The sequence below is a fragment of the Aotus nancymaae genome, unplaced genomic scaffold, assembly GCF_030222135.1.
Source record: "Aotus nancymaae isolate 86718 unplaced genomic scaffold, 86718_ANA_hifiasm-v0.15.2.pri h1tg000076l, whole genome shotgun sequence".
Taxonomy (NCBI): Eukaryota; Metazoa; Chordata; class Mammalia; order Primates; family Aotidae; genus Aotus; species Aotus nancymaae.
The window spans coordinates 7117284-7135241 of NW_026988491.1; the positions used below are offsets into that span (position 1 = coordinate 7117284).

Genomic DNA, 17958 nt, shown 5'->3' on the forward strand with positions numbered 1-17958 from the left:
TGACCTAAGGTGATCCACCTGCTTTGGCCTCCCAAAGTGCTGGGATTACAAGCGTGAGCCACTGCGCCAGGCCTCCTGATACTAATTCCTATTGTTCTCCCTCAAAACCTTGACAAGTAGGCACCAGCCCAGTGATAATAGAGTTACTAATAACAGCAGCCCCAGCGTACTGAGAGCTTACACCCTATTGGGCTTTTCACATGCGTCAGCCCAGGAAGCCTTCCCTGCAACTTTGCCAGGTAGGTTCTGTTATTACCTCCAATTTACAGATGGGGAAACTAAGGCACAGAGCAGTAAATGTTGTGGGCCTATGTCACAGAACTCCAAAGTGGCAGGGCCTGCCTCTACTTGGGTGATATGTGTGGGGACGCAGCAAGCAGTTCAGTGGGGCTGACTGTCTTCATCATGGTGGGATTGGCTCCAGGAGGGATGGCAGAGATATGAGGCCAGACAGGGCACAGGGCTGTGTTCTGAGGGACCTTGAGGCCTTAGAGAGGGCTTCGCATTTTATCCAGGGATCCCAGCAGCCATGAGAGGGTCGTAAGCAGGAGGGGCATCTGGTTGGGTTCCTTTAGCCAGGAAGGTGGGGAGGCTGGTGGCAGAGAAGCCCGCTGAAAGCTGTTAATACCACCCAGGCCAGGGAGGCAGGGCCCAGATGAGCCAGTGACAGGAGTGATGGAGAGAGAGTGCCAAGGTAGAGAGCTGAAGGGGCAGTAGGCAACGCTGAGTAGCCTTGGTTAGCTCAGCACATTTCTTTGTGTTGAAATGCATTAGATATTTTCAAAAGTTGGTTTATAATCAAATAAAATAAAAAAAGAAATGCATCAGATAGAGCCTGGCATGGGACTGGTGGATGGTCAGGAAGTCCAGCTCAGCGTATAGCAGGTGCCAAGCATATACTCAGAACTTATCTCAGCAGGCATTACAGGGGGTGTCTGAGTGCATCCCAGAGCGTATAAATTTGTCCAGGTGGAACACCTGTAGTTTCCATGGTGGGGTCTACCACAGGCATTTCTAAGTCCTGACCACCCTGAGCTGTTGTTTTATTCACCATTTCTTTTTTTAGCTCAACTACCATTATTTATCCTTTCTCAAAACCAGATCCTGGCTGGGTGCAGTGGCTCACACCTGTAATCCCAGCACTTTGGGAGGCCGAGGTGGGCGGATCACCTGAGGTCGGGAGTTTGAGACCAGCCTGACCAACATGGAGAAACCCCGTCTCTACTAAAAATGCAAAATTAGCTGGGCATGGTGGCATATGCCTATAATCCCAGCTACTCAGGAGGCTGAGGCAGGAGAATTGCTTGAACCCTGGAGGCAGAGGTTGCAGTGAGCCGTGATCGCGCCATTGCACTCCAGCCTGGACAACAAGCAAAACTGTTTCAAAGAAAAAGAGAAGAAGAAAATTGCCAGGCGCAGTGGCTCATGCCTATAATCCCAGCACTTTGGGAGGCTGAGCTGGGTGGATCATCTGAGGTCAGGAGTTGGCCGGGCACAGTGACTCACACCTGTAATCCTAGCATTTTGGGACACCAAGGTGGGCGGATTACTTGAGGTCAGGAGTTCAACACCAGCATGGCCAACATGGTGAAACCCCGTCTGTACTAAAAAATACAAAAATTAGGCTGGGCGCGGTGGCTCATGCCTATAACCCCAGCACTTTGGGAAGCTGAGGCAGGTGGATCACTAAGACAGCAGTTCAAGACCAGCCTGGCCAAGACGGTGAAACCCGGTTTCTACTAAAAATACAAAAAATTATCCGGGCGTGGTGGTGGGTGCCTGTAATCCCAGCTACTTGGGAGGCTGAGGCAGAGAATTGCTTGAACCTGAGAGCAGAGGTTACAGTGAGCCAAGATGGCACCACTGCACTCCAGCCTGGGTGACAGAGCAAGACTCTGTCTCAAAAAAAACAAAATATAAAAATTAGCCAGACATGATGGTGCACGCCTGTAATCCCAGCTACTCAGGAGGCTGAAGCAGGAGAATTGCTTGAACCTGGGAGGCAGAGGTTGCAGTGAGCTGAGATTGCACTACTGCACTCCAGTCTCAGTGAGAGAGACTCTATCTCAAAACAAACAAACAACAGCTGGGTGTGGTGGCAGGCACCTGTAATTCCAGCTGCTTGGGAGACTGAGGCAGGAGAATCGCTTGAACCCAGGAGGGAAGGTTGTAGCGAGCCAAGATCATGCCGCTGGACTCCAGCCTGGGTGACAGAGCAAGACTCTGTCTCAAAAAAAGAAAAAAAATACACTGAGCACTCTAGGGAAAAAAGTAAAAAAGGATGAAATCATGTCTTCATGTCCTTTGCAGCAACGTGGATGGAGCTGGAAGCCATCATCCTAAGCAAACTAACGCAGGAACAAAAAAAACAAACACCACATGTTCTTACTCAAAAGTGGGAGCCACACATTGAGTGCACACTGACGCAAAGAAGGGAACAATAGAAACGGGCCTACTTGAAGGTGGAGGGTGAGAGGAAGGGTAGAGCTGAGAAACTACCTGTTAGGGCCTGGCTGGGTCATGCCTGTAATCCTAGCACTTTGGAAGGCAGAAGCGGGTGTTTTGATTGAGATCAGGAGTTCAAGACCAGCCTGGGCAACATGATGAAACTGTCTCTACAAAAAATTAAAAAACTTAGTCGAGAGTGGTGGCATACACCTGTAGTCCCAGCTACTCGGGAGGCTAAGGCAGGAGGGTTGCTTGAGCCCAAGAGGTCGAGGCTGCAGTGAGCTGTGATCATGCCACTGCATGCCAGCCTGGGTGACAGAGTGGGACCCTGTCTCAAAAAAAAAAAAAAAAAAACGCGGTGGCTCATGCCTGTAATCCCAGCACTTTGAGAGGCCAAGGCAGGTGGATCACCTGAGGTCGGGAGTTCAAGACTAGCCTGATCAACATGGTAAAACCCTGTCTGTACTAAAAATACAAAAATTAGCCAGGTGTAGTGGTGCATGCCTGAAGTCCCAGCTACTCAGGAGGCTGAGGCAGAAGAATCGCTTGAACGTAGGAGCAGAGGATGCAGTGAGCCAAGATCATGCCACTGCACTCCAGCCTGGGCAACAGAATGAGACTCATTCTCAAAATAAATAAATAAATAAATAAATACCTATTGGGTACCGTACTTATTACCTGGGTGATCAAACAGTCCGTAAACCAAGCCCACGCAATATGCAATGTATCTATAGAACCAACCTGTACATGTACCCCTGAAACGAAAATAAAAGTTAAATTTGCAGCTGGGCAAGGTGACTCATTCCTATAATCCCAGCACTTTGGGAGGCTAAGGCGGGTGGATCACTTTAGGTCTGGAGTTCGAGACCAACATGGAGAAACCATGTTTCTGACCAGCATGGAGAAACCGCATCTCTACTAAAAATACAAAATTAGCTGGGCAAGGTGGCACATGCCTGTAATCCTAGCTACTCAGGAGGCTGAGGCAGGAGAATCACTTGAACCCAGGAGGCAGAAGTTGTGGTGAGCTGAGATTGTGTCATTGCACTACAGCCTGGGCAGTGAGAGTAAGACGTGATCTCAAAAAAAAAAAAAAAGTTGAATTTGTGGGAAAAAAAGAAAAGAAACAAGTTGTGTGCTGAGGTTGCTAAGACCTACGATAAGAACAAACCTGTGAATGGAAATATGAATGTGATGATGTTGTAATTGTTCTTTTTTGTTATTCTTGTTGTTCATCTCTTATTGCGCCGTATGTATGTATGTATGTGTGTATTTTTGAGACAGAGTCTCACTCTGTCACCCAGGCTGGAGTGCAGTGGTGCAGTCTTGGCTCACTACAACCTCTGTCTCCAAGATTCAAGCGATCCTCCTGCCTCAGCCTCCCAAGTAGCTGGGATTACAGGCGAGGGCCACCATGCCCAGTTAAGTTTTGTATTTGCAGTAGAGACGAGGTTTCAGCATGTTGGCCAGGTGACTGGGATTCCCCCGCCTCGCCCCAGATCCCCGGGAGAGGCCAGCACGGCCCTCCCGTGGGTGTCACAGAGACAGATGCGATGCGGGTCCCTCTCCCTGGGAAGGGGCTGGCTGGTTCCAGTCCGCAAGGCCCCTCCGGGTGCTGACCTAGGATGGAGTTGAGGTGCGGCACCGCTGGACCCCAGGGCCCCTGCCTGCTTCCTGGGGAGCCGGGTGACCCAGGCAGCCCCGGTGAGGCCGCGAGTGTCTGGGCCGTAGCGAGCCCCCTGGGCTCCCACAGGACGCATGCGGACAGGGAGGCCAGGGAGGCCCTGCTGCCCTCGGGACTGTCGCTGCAGCCCCAGCTTTCCGTGGTTCTAAGGGCCCCCTCTGCAGAGGGACACGGGAGCCCGTCCTGCATCCTGAGGCGCCGCGCTTGAGGGACCCCAGAGCTCCTGCCAGGCCGCTTCCTTTCCTTCCTGTCCAGAGGAGGGCAGGGGCAGGTCCTGGAAGCTCCCCAGGCAAAGGGAGCTGATCTCGGGGCTGGGTCACAGGGCTCCACTCCTGCCACCTCTAGGGCCCTAGAGCTGGGAGGAGAGACTGGGGCCTTTCATCCACCGCTGGGGCTGGGCAGAGGCTCAGCCTGTGCCGCAACGCGAAGCTGCTTCTGTGCAGTCCGAGCCGCGGCTCCTTTAAGAGGGCGTGGTGCATCAGCCAGTCACTAGGGTATCCGAGACAGCGCTTCCCGTGGAGCCCCGGCAGAAGCATGGTGAGGTGGTCGGAGTGAGCAGAGCGAGCAAAACCGGCGGCCAGAGGCGGGCGTGTAGTCCCAGCCGGCAGAAGCGGCCGCAGGGTCCCAAGCGGCAGAAGCGGACGGCGGTGTGGTCCCAGCCGGCAGAAGCAGCCGCGCGGTCCCAGCCGGCAGAAGCGGACGGCGGCGCGGTCCCAGCCGGCAGAAGCGACCGCAGGGTCCCAAGCGGCAGAAGCGGCCGGCGGTGCGGTCCCAGGCGGCAGAAGTGGACGGCAGCGTGGTGCGCGGTCCCAGGCGGCAGAAGCGGACGGCGGCGTGGTGCGTGGTCCCAGGCGGCAGAAGCGGACGGCGGCGTGGTGCGTGGTCCCAGGCGGCAGAAGCGGACGGCGGCGTGGTGCGTGGTCCCAGGCGGCAGAAGCGGACGGCGGCGCGGTCCCAGGCGGCAGAGGCGGACGGCGGCGCGGTCCCAGCCGGCAGAAGCGACCGCAGGGTCCCAAGCGGCAGAAGCGGCCGGCGGTGCGGTCCCAGCCGGCAGAAGCGGACGGCAGCGTGGTGCGTGGTCCCAGGCGGCAGAAGCGGACGGCGGCGTGGTCCCAGCCGGCAGAAGCGACCGCAGGGTCCCAAGCGGCAGAAGCGGCCGGCGGTGCGGTCCCAGCCGGCAGAAGCGGACGGCAGCGTGGTGCGTGGTCCCAGCCGGCAGAAGCGGACGGCGGCGTGGTGCGTGGTCCCAGCCGGCAGAAGCGGACGGCGGCGCGGTCCCAGGCGGCAGAAGTGGACGGCGGCGCGGTCCCAGGCGGCAGAAGCGGACGGCGGCGTGGTGCGTGGTCCCAGGCGGCAGAAGCGGACGGCGGCGTGGTGCGTGGTCCCAGGCGGCAGAAGCGGACGGCGGCGTGGTGCGTGGTCCCAGGCGGCAGAAGCGGACGGCGGCGCGGTCCCAGGCGGCAGAAGCGGACGGCGGCGCGGTCCCAGGCGGCAGAGGCGGACGGCGGCGCGGTCCCAGGCGGCAGAGGCGGACGGCGGCGCGGTCCCAGGCGGCAGAGGCGGACGGCGGCGCGGTCCCAGGCGGCAGAGGCGGACGGCGGCGCGGTCCCAGGCGGCAGAGGCGGACGGCGGCGCGGTCCCAGGCGGCAGAGGCGGACGGCGGCGCGGTCCCAGGCGGCAGAGGCGGCCGCAGGGTCCCAAGCGGCAGAAGCGGGCGGCGGCGCGGTCTCAGCCGGCAGAAGCGGCCACGCGGTCCCAGCCGGCAGAAGCGGACGGCGGCGCGGTCCCAGCCGGCAGAAGCGGACGGCGGCGTGGTGCGTGGTCCCAGCCGGCAGAAGCGGACGGCGGCGCGGTCCCAGCCGGCAGAAGCGGGCGGCGGCGCGGTCCCAGCCGGCAGAAGCGGGCGGCGGCGCGGTCTCAGCCGGCAGAAGCGGCCGCAGGGTCCCAAGCGGCAGAAGCGGACGGCGGCGTGGTCCCAGCCGGCAGAAGCGGCCGCAGGGTCCCAAGCGGCAGAAGCGGACGGCGGCACGGTCCCAGGCGGCAGAAGCGGACCGCGGCGCGGTCCCAGCCGGCAGAAGCGGACGGCGGCGTGGTGCGTGGTCCCAGGCGGCAGAAGCGGACGGCGGCGCGGTCCCAGGCGGCAGAAGCGGACGGCGGCGCGGTCCCAGGCGGCAGAAGCGGACGGCGGCGCGGTCCCAGGCGGCAGAAGCGGACGGCGGCGTGGTGCGTGGTCCCAGGCGGCAGAAGCGGACGGCGGCGCGGTCCCAGGCGGCAGAAGCGGACGGCGGCGCGGTCCCAGGCGGCAGAAGCGGACGGCGGCGTGGTGCGTGGTCCCAGGCGGCAGAAGCGGACGGCGGCGCGGTCCCAGCCGGCAGAAGCGGACGGCGGCGCGGTCCCAGCTGGCAGAAGTGGCGGTGGCATCCAGAAGTGGCGGCACGGTCCCAGCGAGCTTCTCGGAGAAGCAGTGGTGGCTTCCATGTGATGGGCGAGCAGGAGGCAGTTCTCCGCGGTAAGTGGCGGGGCATGGACCCCACCGGGAACCCTCCCGGCCTCCCTGCTCCTTCCCCGGCGCTCGCTTTTGGGCCCTGACTCCTTGTGGGCTCTGGGCCCCAGTAGTCTGTGTGGCGGTGGTTGTGGGGTCCTGGCCGCCCCAGCGTGCGCATCCTGGCCGGGAACGGTGTGCGACCCGTGTCCAGCGTATAGGAGCGCCTGGCACAGAGGCCGCGGTGAAGCGCGGAACCTGGGACCCTCCGAGCCCCACGGGCCTCTGAGCTGAGGTCCAGGGTTATTTTGATATCTCAGGACCTTTAGAAACAGACCTCGCTAGAGCACACTAGAGCAGGGTGCATCTGTAGTGTCAGTTCTTTGAGGAGTCTCCAGGTATTTAGCTGTTTTCCGTGGTGTATTCTGATTGTCATTTTCATTTTCAGTGTATGAGTTCCCTTTTCTCCAAAACCATACCCGCATTCCTTTTTTTTTTTTTTCTTTCTTTGGAAACAATCTCGCTCTGCCCCGGCTGGAGTGCAGTGGTGCCATCTGGCCTCACTGCAACCTGCACTCCCGGGTTCAAGCAATTTTCCTGTCTCAGCCTCCTAAGTAGCTGGGACTACAGGGACCTGCCACCACGCCTGGCTAATTTTTGTATCAGTAGTAAAGACGGGGTTTCTCCATATTGATCAGGCTGGTCTCAAACTCTTGACCTCAGGTGATCTGCTGCCTCGGTCTCCCAAAGTTCTGGGGTTACTGGCGTGAGCCACCGAGCCTGGCCTCTCCTATTTTTAAAAAACTTTCTAGGAATATTCAATAAGTGTGAGATTATCTGTGTGTGGTTTTCAATTAAACCACACACAGTTAGTTAACTTTGTTGGATAGTTAATTTTGAGGACTTTTTATCTGTTGTTCGATTTTATATCGCAGAATTTTCTGTTCAGGTCCTTTGCAACATATTAGATTCTTTTGCTACTTTGTAGTGTTTTTTGTGTACACCTTAGATGACAACTCACGAATTACATGATTACCTGAAATTTTTGCCTAATCTATAGGATGCTTTTTTTTCCCTCTTCTTTCCCCCTATCCCTCGACACGCCCCAGTATGTGATGTTCCCTGTGTCCATGTGTTCTCATTGTTCAGCTCCCACTTATGAATGAGAACATGCAGTGTTTGGTTTTCTGTTCCTGTGTTTTTTTATATGTGTATACCAAGCATATAATGATATAATAAAATTCAGGAGCTAGTCTACGTTATTTTGTTGTGTAGACTATTGTTGTAAACAAGGCACTTGTACAGCTTAGGAATTTTTTTGTTACTGGAACACTATTTGTTATTTTGCTGTTAGTTTGTTTTTATCTTTTTGGTTTTTAAATAGATTAAAACATAAAACTAGAATAAAAACTATCTTATCAGACATTTTTACATTTGCAGTTGGGGACCCTGGGAGCAGGCAACCATTATGCAGAAATCCAGGTTGTGGATGAGATTTTCAATGAGTACGCTGCTAAGAAAATGGGCATCGACCATAAGGGACAGGTGTGTGTGATGATCCACAGTGGAAGCAGAGGCCTGGGCCACCAAGTAGCCACAGGTATATTCTCAACTTCATACTAAAATGTGCATTTTATGGGCAACCAGATAGAAATTTAAGAGAACAGAAACCCTGAAATATACTGCATGGGTTTTATCCTGAGTCCTCAACAATTAAATAACTTAAACAAATTAACTTCACTGGGCTACAACTTTCTTGTCTAAAAAAAATGAGTATAATAATTATTTTATATGGGATTATCATGGAAAGTTTATAAAGCACTTAAATCAGTGTCTGACAGTAAGCATTCAATAAGTTAGTTGCAGTGATCATTATATTTACTCTTAAGGGTTACTATCTGGCCCAGAAAAAGCAAGAAAATATTTAAACAGTGGAATTTATGAAGTAGGCATTCATTTAGCAAATGATGTATTATACACCTGCTCTGCAACATTAGGTGTTATGGTGGATTTGCTGACGAATTAGGCAGATACTTTGTACTCAAGTTGTCTCATGAAGTAAAGGTCATGTTCATTTAAAAGGAAAGGTAAATATTAAAAGGTAGCAATTAATAATATAGGGGAGACAAACAAAACACATTTAGGAAAAAGATTTTGGAGATGGCTTCATGGATCCAGTGTTGAGCCTTGACAGTCTACAAATGGTATCCATGAGATAAGAACAGTTTGGACAATTACACACAAAGAACATTGGTGACAAAAAGGCAGCATGAACAAAAGCAGGAAGCAGAGAAATAATGGATAGGTCCTCTTGGATAGCTTGGAGGATGTGTGAAAGAGTTTATGCATCAATGAAAAGGTATATAGACACCTGGAAATTGCTATAAGCTTTAAATTTCATGTTACAGATCAGCCTCTAGTCCATTTTATTGTGTGAGAATTTAATAATTTGTGCCAGCCCGACCCTTTAGACTATTTAATCTAGCAGATGTATGAAGTGTCGACAAGTATTCCAGAGCATTCCACTGAGTGCTTCTCTGCACTTCGTCATGAATTTGATTAACCATGATGGTAACACAATGTATTTTACTACTACTACTCATTCATTCGCATACTGAGAAAGGAGTAATTGAGATCATATTGTGGCTCTTTGTTTACACATCCCATTCTCTTTCAAGTTCCAAGAGGACGAATGTTGACTTTGTGTCCCACATACTGTCACTGCACTCTTAGAGATTCTCACATTGATCTTGACCGAGCAAATAGATGAACTCAGAAACAAAGGGAAAGTTGTCTTTCACTTGTTTTTTTGTGGAATGTGTTTGAATGTAGCCTGCCTCTCTGCAGTAAATCTGAACTCTTCATTTAAGGGAAACCTAACTGATTTGGACTTTGCTGCTCTCATCCCAGATGCTCTGGTAGCTATGGAGAAGGCCATGAAGAGAGACAAGATTATAGTCAATGATCGGCAGTTGGCCTGTGCTCGAATTGCTTCCCCAGAGGGTCAAGACTACCTGAAGGGAATGGCAGCAGCTGGGAACTATGCCTGGGTCAACCGCTCTTCCATGACCTTCTTAACCCGTCAGGTACAGTTGAAGTTGCTTTTCTGTCTGAGTCATTCATGATGAAGTTAACTGCTTTAAAACATAGTGCAGTTCAGTCAAAGCCTATGGTGTTTGGTTTTGGTGTCATCTTAAACCAAATAATCAGGGTATCAGGCATAAGGAATGAGAGAAGAGAATCAAAATTATTCCTAGAATTTGTCTTGAACAGCACAGAGAATAGGAGTACCATTGACTGAGATTCAGAAGGCTGGGGAAGAAGCAATTTTGAAGGGTGGGATCAAAAGTAGCCAGGCAGCTTTTTAACCAAAGAGGAAAATGATGTGGTGGCATTTGCTGTGTGGTCTAAAAGACAGCTTTTGTCCTTTACGTAAAGATAATCTTACTGCTATTTTTGAATGTTTAAATCTTTTACCCCCTTCAGAACAGACTACCTGAAATCAATAAGATAAGTCACAAAGAGCTGAAGATAAGTCTGAAGTTCTGGCTGCTTTTAACTTCTACATTTTCTCTTAGGCTTTTGCCAAGGTCTTCAACACAACTCCGGATGACCTGGACCTCCACGTGATCTATGATGTTTCTCACAACATTGCCAAAGTGGAGCAGCATGTGGTGGATGGAAAGGAACGGACACTGTTAGTACACAGGAAGGGATCCACCCGCGTGTTCCCTCCTCACCATCCACTCATTGCTGTTGATTACCAAGTACGTAGCCCTGTGTTTGTGGTTTTAAGCAGTGGGAGTATGATTAAGATTGTTGCAAATGTAAATTACATTTAAACTGAAAAGCAGCAATTGTGAAAATAAAATATGTGTCACCCATGAGAACAGTGATTCCCAATCTTCTCCGAAGCAGTAACTCCTCCCCCCATCATTTGTGCTTGCAGTGTTGCCATGTGCTAACTAGAAAGTGCTGCATGAAGTATATATTACTCCACTACTGTGAATTGAGGCCTTTGAATTAGTGGAAGACAGGAGTAACTCAGTTACAGAAGACAGAGTAAACTCAGCCTGTTTCATTCCTCCTATCCTCTCGGTGTCTGGCTGTGGTAGAGTTAGACCCCATAGTCTGCTTGCTCCTTTTACAGATGAGAAACCCAAAACAGAGAAGAAAATCCCTTTCCTCAGGATGGTTGTTCTAGTAACACTTCCCTACACTTTTGGATTTCGCTTTGCTCTTATTTTGACTCTTGTCTTCTGCATTTTTACTGGTCCTCATTTTCACTCTTGGCCTCTTCCTTCACTTCTGAATTATCAAAGTACTGTCTTAATAATTGTTTACAAGCTGCATGTTTAGAGGTCTGGATTTCTCCTGCAATTCTACAGTGCGGAAGAAAATAAATTTTTTGCCTAAAAAGCTTATGTCTTTCTGATTTTTAACATGTTTGGCTTACGTGCATCCTCAGCTCACTGGACAACCAGTGCTCATTGGTGGCACCATGGGAACCTGTAGTTATGTTCTTACTGGCACTGAACAGGGCATGACTGAGACCTTTGGAACAACCTGTCATGGAGCGGTAAGGAAAACAGAAACTTCCTTAGAAATGTTCTCTTCAGTTTAGCTATTGTTTTCCATTTTGACTGGTAAACGTAGCCGATTGAACATTAACAGAATTGAGACTTGGGTCTGTCCTGTATTGCACTTCAAATTGTTCCCCATGATGTATGCTATTTAGTGAACTGACAGGGCCACCTAGTGTCTCTACCTAAGTGATATCTGGTAGGGTAGGGACCGTTGCTTATCTCCGCAAGTCCTGAAAATCCAGACTGGGAAATTATCACAATTATCACACTAGCTGAGCTTACTGTAACTGGTTTAAAGTGATGGAACTTTAACTGATGTTAATAGCACAGTTTATCTCAGTGACTGGACCTGCTCATTTGTTTAATTTGCCCCTTCCTATTGTGTAGGTCCACTCAGGATTGGAAGGATAGGCCCTATTTGCAAATTAGAGCCTATGTGCAGTCTACACACACGCATTTCAAAACACTGCCTCTCATCTTCTAAGCCCAGGGGTCAGTAAACTCTTTCCATAAAGGGCCAGACTATGAATATTCTGGCTTTAGGGACCAGATGGTCTCTGTACCAGCTATTCAGCTATGCCATTTCAGTGCAGAAGCAACCTTAAGCACTGTGTAAATGGGCATTGCTGTGTTCTCATAAAACTATTTTAGACCAGGCATGGTTGCTCACACCTGTAATTATAGCACTTTAGGAGGCCAGGGCAGGAGGAGCACTTGAAGCCAGGAGTTCAAGACCAGTCTGGGCAACATTAGCGAGACACTGTCTCTACAAAAATTTTTTTGATCAGCCGGTCGTGGTGACACACCCGTAGTCCTGGCTAAGGCAGGGGGATTGCTTGAGCCCAGGATATCAAGGCTGCAGTGAGTTATGATTATGCCACTTCATTCCAGTCTGGCTGACATAGGGAGACCCTTTCTCAAAAAACAAAATAGTTTCTTTTAAAAAGCAGATGGTGGGCCAGATTTGGCTCGTCCACTGTAGTTTGACAGCCCCTTTTCTAAGCCATCCAGAGTGTTGACCCAGTGTTGAAATAGGAGAGAGAAACTGTCTAGAATACCTTCTCATAGGACAGACCTTCACAAATGTATCTTAACCCTACTTTCTTCTCTTGTTTCTCATTTCTAGCTGCCTCCCAACTCCTAATTTTAACCCAATGGTTCTCAACAGGAAGATGAACCCCCTACCCCCATGGGGACATTGGCCATTTCTGGAGGCACTTTTTATTGTCACGGTTTAGTGGGAGTTGCTATTGGCATTTTGGGGGGTAGATGCCAGGGATGCTGCCCTGCCCAGGACAGCCTCCCAACAAAGAATTCTGTGGTCCAAAATCCAAAAGGATATGAGGGGCTTAAAACAACAGGCATGTTATCAGTTTGATAAAGTAAAAAAAGATGGGTTTTTAAGCTCCTTTTTAGTTTAAGAGAAAATCAAGGAAAGGGCATATAATCTTAGGGTTTAAAATAAAGTTCATTCCTTTCCCATTCTAGGGCCGTGCATTGTCCCGAGCAAAATCTCGACGTAATTTAGATTTCCAGGATGTCTTAGACAAATTGGCAGATATGGGAATTGCAATCCGTGTTGCTTCACCCAAACTGGTTATGGAAGAGGTAAGTGAAATTTTGATAAATATTCATTATTCCCCATTTGTAATTTATGCCAGTCTACAGAGAGAGCAGTTTGGGGTATTACTAACAGGAATTGTTTGGGCTATTTTTTTTATGACCTCAATTGTGGTGTATCTTTTTTGGTTTATCTTATTTCAGTTTTATATTTTCTTTTCTTTTGGTTAGAGTTAAATTACGAGCCAAGTCCTTGAGAATGATTTTTCACTATTTATATATAATCTCCATCTCCATATTAAGCTTTTCAAAAGTAGTTTGAGCTGACTCTTGCTTTTATACAGTTGTATACTTAGGTTTCAACTTGAAAGCAAGTTTGAAAAGGAAGGCATAAATATTTGGGGAAAGTTTTATTGATTCACTGAATCAATAAAACTGAATCACTGAGAACAGATTTTGTTTAAATTCTGTATATATGTGTATACATATGTACATATTTAAATTAAAAGCAACATAATTTCTTTCTTAAAGATTTAAGAGAAAAGAAAGCCTTCCAGAAACTCAGTGCCCTGACATAGTTATTACCTTATCTTTTAGAATACTTATTATTGTCAGCTGGGTGTGGTGGCTCACACCTATAATCCCAGCATCTTGGGAGGCCGAGGTAGGTGGATCACTTGAGGTCAGGGGTTTGAGGCCAGCCTGCTCAATATGGTGAAACCCCATCTCTACTAAAAATACAAAAATTAGCTAGGCATGATGGTGGATGCCTGTAATCATAACTACTCGGGAGGCTGAGGCAGGAGAATCACTTGAACCCAGGAGGCGGAGGTTGCAGTGAGCCAAGATCATGCTACTGCACTCCAGCCTGGGGACAGAGCAAGACTCCGTCTCAAAAGAGAAAGAAATACTTATTGTCATACTTTTTTCCTAAATGCTTTTTTTAAAGCTAGTCATAATTATAATTAATACACATTTTTAGTTCTTTTAAAAATTTAGCACAAGTTTATGAAATTGTTTGTGTCACTTTTTAAAATCATTGCTGAATATTCTACCAGAGTATCTTTCTCCCTGTAGTAGACATTTAAATAGCCTTCAAATATTTGCTACTATAAATTAAATTTTAATGAGTATCTTCATGCATGAAGCTTTTTCCCAGTTGTTTTAGTAATTAGAACAGTCTCAAAAGTGGAATTACATGGTGGCTCATGCCTATAATTCCAGTACTTTGGGAGGCCATTGCAAGAAGATCTCTTGAGGCCAGAAGTTCAAGATCAGTCTGGGCAAAGATTAGCCAGGTGTAGTCCTGTCTACTCAGGAGACTGAAGCTGGAGGGTAGCCTGAGCCCAGGAGTTTGGGGTTACAGAGAGCTATGTGATTGTGCTGCTGCATTCCAGACTGGATGGCAAAGCAAGACTCATCTCAAAAAAAAAAAAATAAAGGAAAAAAGTGAACTACTGACTCAGAGTATGACAAAGACTTATTTTTTAAATAACTATTAATTTTTCCCCTAAAGAATACATGTTTAATTTAAAAGATTTGGAAAATGCAAAGTAGAAAACAGAAAACATTTAGAATTCAATCAGCCAGGAATAACTACAGTTAACATTTGGATTTTTGGTTGTTTGGTTTTGTTTTTTTCACCAGCAACACGATTGTTTCATTCACTCATTCAGCTAACACTTATTAAACATCTGCTATAGTTAGGTACTTTTCTGTGTGCTAGAGATACTGCAGTGGACAAAAGAAACACGAATCTCTTCCTTGTGGAGCTTTCCAAATAACAAAATATACAGTGTGTTAATCACCATACAAGTTCTGTCAAATAATAATGAAGCAGGGAAAGGGGGTAAGGAAAGGTGGGGAGGGGGACCGTTTTAAACAGGTGGTTGGAGAAGACTTCAGTGAGGTGACAATAGAGCAAAGACCTGAAGAGAGAGAGGAAACAGGCTCCCTGGGTATCTGGTGGTGAGCGTTCGAGGCAGAGAGCAGCAAGCACAAAATCCGTGAGCCGAGGTTACTCCGAAGCAGCCTAAGAAGGCCAGGCGTGAATGACAAGAGCAAGCCAGAGGGAGAGGAGGTCAGAGAGGTAGGGGGCGCCAGAGCATTTGGACTTTTGCTTTTACTCTGATTAAAATGAAAACTTTTGGAGGATTTTGAACAGAATTGTGACATGATCGGACAAATGTGTTTTCATGTTAATGAGAAGAATCTACAAGAGAAATTAATGATGCAGGAAAGAGGGAGGAAATTGCTGGAGAAGTGTCCTTGAATAGAGATAGGGTCTGATGTACAAGTTAATAGGGTTGGTCTTTGCTAGGAGCACAAATAATCCATCCTTCATAAAAGGAGAGAAGAGGCTGGGCACAGTGGCTGACATCTGTACTCCCAGTACTTTGAGAGGCTGAGGTGAGATTGCTTAAAGCCAGGAATTTGAGACCAGCCTGGGCAACAAAGCAAGACCCCATCTCTATAAAAATAAAAAAAATTAGCCTGTAGTCTCAATGACTTAGAAGGCTGGGGTAAAAGGATTGATTGAGCCCAGGAGTGGGTGGCAGCAGCAAGCTGTGATTGTGCCACTGGACTCAACCTTGGGTGACAGAATAAGACCCTGTCAAAAAAGGAGAGAAGGTATAGATACAGATATGTGGGGAAGATAAAGTGAGCACATTTATGAATATTCTGGCTGCTTCTATTTTTTCTTTCAGTGTATTACATAGTAAGGTCAGCAAGTGACAGTAAGGATCTGAGAAAAGGTATGAAATACTCATCTAGGAGAGAGAGAGATAGTCATTGGCCCAGTGGAATTTTATCCGATTGCCAGGAGCTAGAATCAAGTAATGCTAGGGAGTGATTGAGGCTCCCACAGATAACTGTAGCCAAAGATAGTTTGTGGTGTGATGTAATAACTGCAAGATTCAAAACTGGGAGTGCCTAGGGAGAAAGGGAGAATAGAAACAACCATGAAAGCCAGAAAACAGCCACCTGTCCCACTTCTGGGACCAATGGCATGACCTGGTTTGGAAGAGAAAAGAGCTACCACTTCAGAAAGTTGGAGCTGAAAGTGATATCCTCAAGAAAGATCCATGTTTCAGTAAAACAAGAAGGTGAAGGGAATGTTAAAGGGAAGGAGGGGATTTTGCTCCTTCCGGAAGGAGTTCCAGAGGCCACAGTGGGAAGGTTTCAGACATTGGAAGGGAATGGGAGATGGGATAGAAAAGGGTATTATGTACAGAACAGTATGGGAATCAGTCTGGATGGCCTACGCTTGTATTGACATGAATAAAGATAAAGTGAGTGCGTGGGGAGATTAGTGCTAATGGTGGCAAGGCAGTATGGGCAGGATGGAAGGGTGGGAATGTGACTAGAAAGTCACAGAAATTGTATGTGAGTGTAGTTGCACATATATACACACATATACACATGCACACATACAGTTTTAGTTTTATACATATATGAATTTTATAACTTACTTTGAAGGTACTAGATGTTCATTCTAAAAATTTTGATAACTGCATAAATATATAAACGAAGAAAATTAAAATTGCCAGTAATTCCACCATCAAGAGATAATTACTACTAACATATGATGGTTTTGTGCATTTCCTTCCAGTCAGGTACTGGTGTGTGTTTTATTTAATTACATTTACACATTTTCTAGTTATGCAAGTAATGCATGTTCTTTGGAGACGTTTCAAAAAATACAGAAAAATATATAAAACAAGATAAAAGTGTTTTGGAAGCTACCACTGACCAACATCAGGCTTGCTCATTTTTTAAATGTTTGCTAATTTGATAGGCAAAAAAACTCCCTGTATTATTTTAGTGTGCATTTATTTAATCACAAGTGAAGTTTGGCACTTGTAAAGACTGCATTTTCAGTGGACTTGTGCAATGTTTAATTCCTCTCCTGCAGGCTCCTGAGTCCTATAAGAATGTCACAGATGTGGTGAATACCTGCCATGATGCTGGAATCAGCAAGAAAGCCATTAAACTGAGACCAATTGCTGTGATCAAAGGATAGAACCTTGGAAAGCAGGGCCACTAGACACCACTGACCCTCTGAGAAGTGAAAGTAGACTGACATGCTCTTCCAACGTCAGACTCAAGTCAGGACAGCTTCCAAAGCGTGCAACTGTAACTGCTCGTGCCAAAATGACTGACAGGGAGGCTGCTGCTTTCAGGAGCCAGTGCTTGTAAAATAATCTTCCGGAAAGAGGAACCTTTGGAAAGGGAGGAATATACCTTCTCCTTGGTTGTTCCACAGTTTTAGGAAAATCTGTTAGGGGTGGGTAGGTGTCAAGAAACTGCCTTACGCAGTCATACAAGTCTTCAGCCATCAGATGGAACTTTGTCACGCCAAGCTGTGTTTACATTCCGAGAGATGTCATGAAGAAAGTTCTATTAAATATAGTTTTGGAATGTTTCCTTTCGTCCCTTGCTTTGTCAGTTTGTCCATTCATCCACCCATTTACACATCACCCCTGCACTGAGCAAAACCCTAAATACCCCGCTTACTTGGAGAGCACCCAGGGGGTTTTAATCGGGCTGTTAGGTGAATGGGTAGTGGGACACACACTGAAGAGGGAGTATGTGGAGGTATAAGGAATAGGGACCCAAAAGACAGAATAGTATTTCCTAGCCTTGCTACCTTTCTTACTCTAAATACAAGGCAGGGTTTATGCTCATTTGCAACATGGCATCTGCTGGTATCTCATTAATTAGGCCTGGCTAATTCTTTTTTTTTTTTTTAAGTTTTGCACAGCAGTGGCAGAAAACCCTTATATAAGACTATCTTTACATTTTGTGGTTGAATTATAATAAAAGCATTAAATGACCAAAACTGTGACATTAACAGCTGCACTGTGTTGACAAGTTGACTAGTCTTGTGCCACGTAATCAGATTTCATATGTACGGTGACACCTCAAAGATGTTAAAGGCTGCAGTTAAAGGTTAATAAGGCTTTGGTTGAATCTGAACAGCCAGTCATATTGAAAATCTTTTTATTTTTTTCCTAAAACTTACCACTCAATTTAAAATAAACCCCCCCATTGGAGTATCTTCTAGATTTTGCTATTTGGAAGGGTAGAGAAAAGTAGAATTCCTCTGGAAAATGTATGAAATAACATTTCTTTAATCTGAGATCTCAATAACTTAAATTTTTTGGCTGGTGGAGTACCCATGCCTTCACACTGGC

At 47.6% G+C, this 17958-nt stretch overlaps 1 protein-coding gene across 1 annotated transcript; it reads left to right on the forward strand.

Annotated features, from left to right (window-relative positions):
* Positions 1 to 6548: 6548 nt before the first annotated feature.
* On the forward strand, positions 6549 to 17186 carry LOC135271235 (RNA-splicing ligase RtcB homolog). The gene is made up of 7 exons (XM_064367936.1): positions 6549 to 6641; positions 8055 to 8214; positions 9525 to 9700; positions 10193 to 10381; positions 11083 to 11193; positions 12689 to 12808; positions 16677 to 17186. Exons 2-7 carry the CDS (start codon positions 8136 to 8138, stop codon positions 16782 to 16784), a joined length of 783 nt encoding a protein of 260 aa, XP_064224006.1. The 5' UTR covers positions 6549 to 6641; positions 8055 to 8135; the 3' UTR covers positions 16785 to 17186.
* Positions 17187 to 17958: the final 772 nt, after the last annotated feature.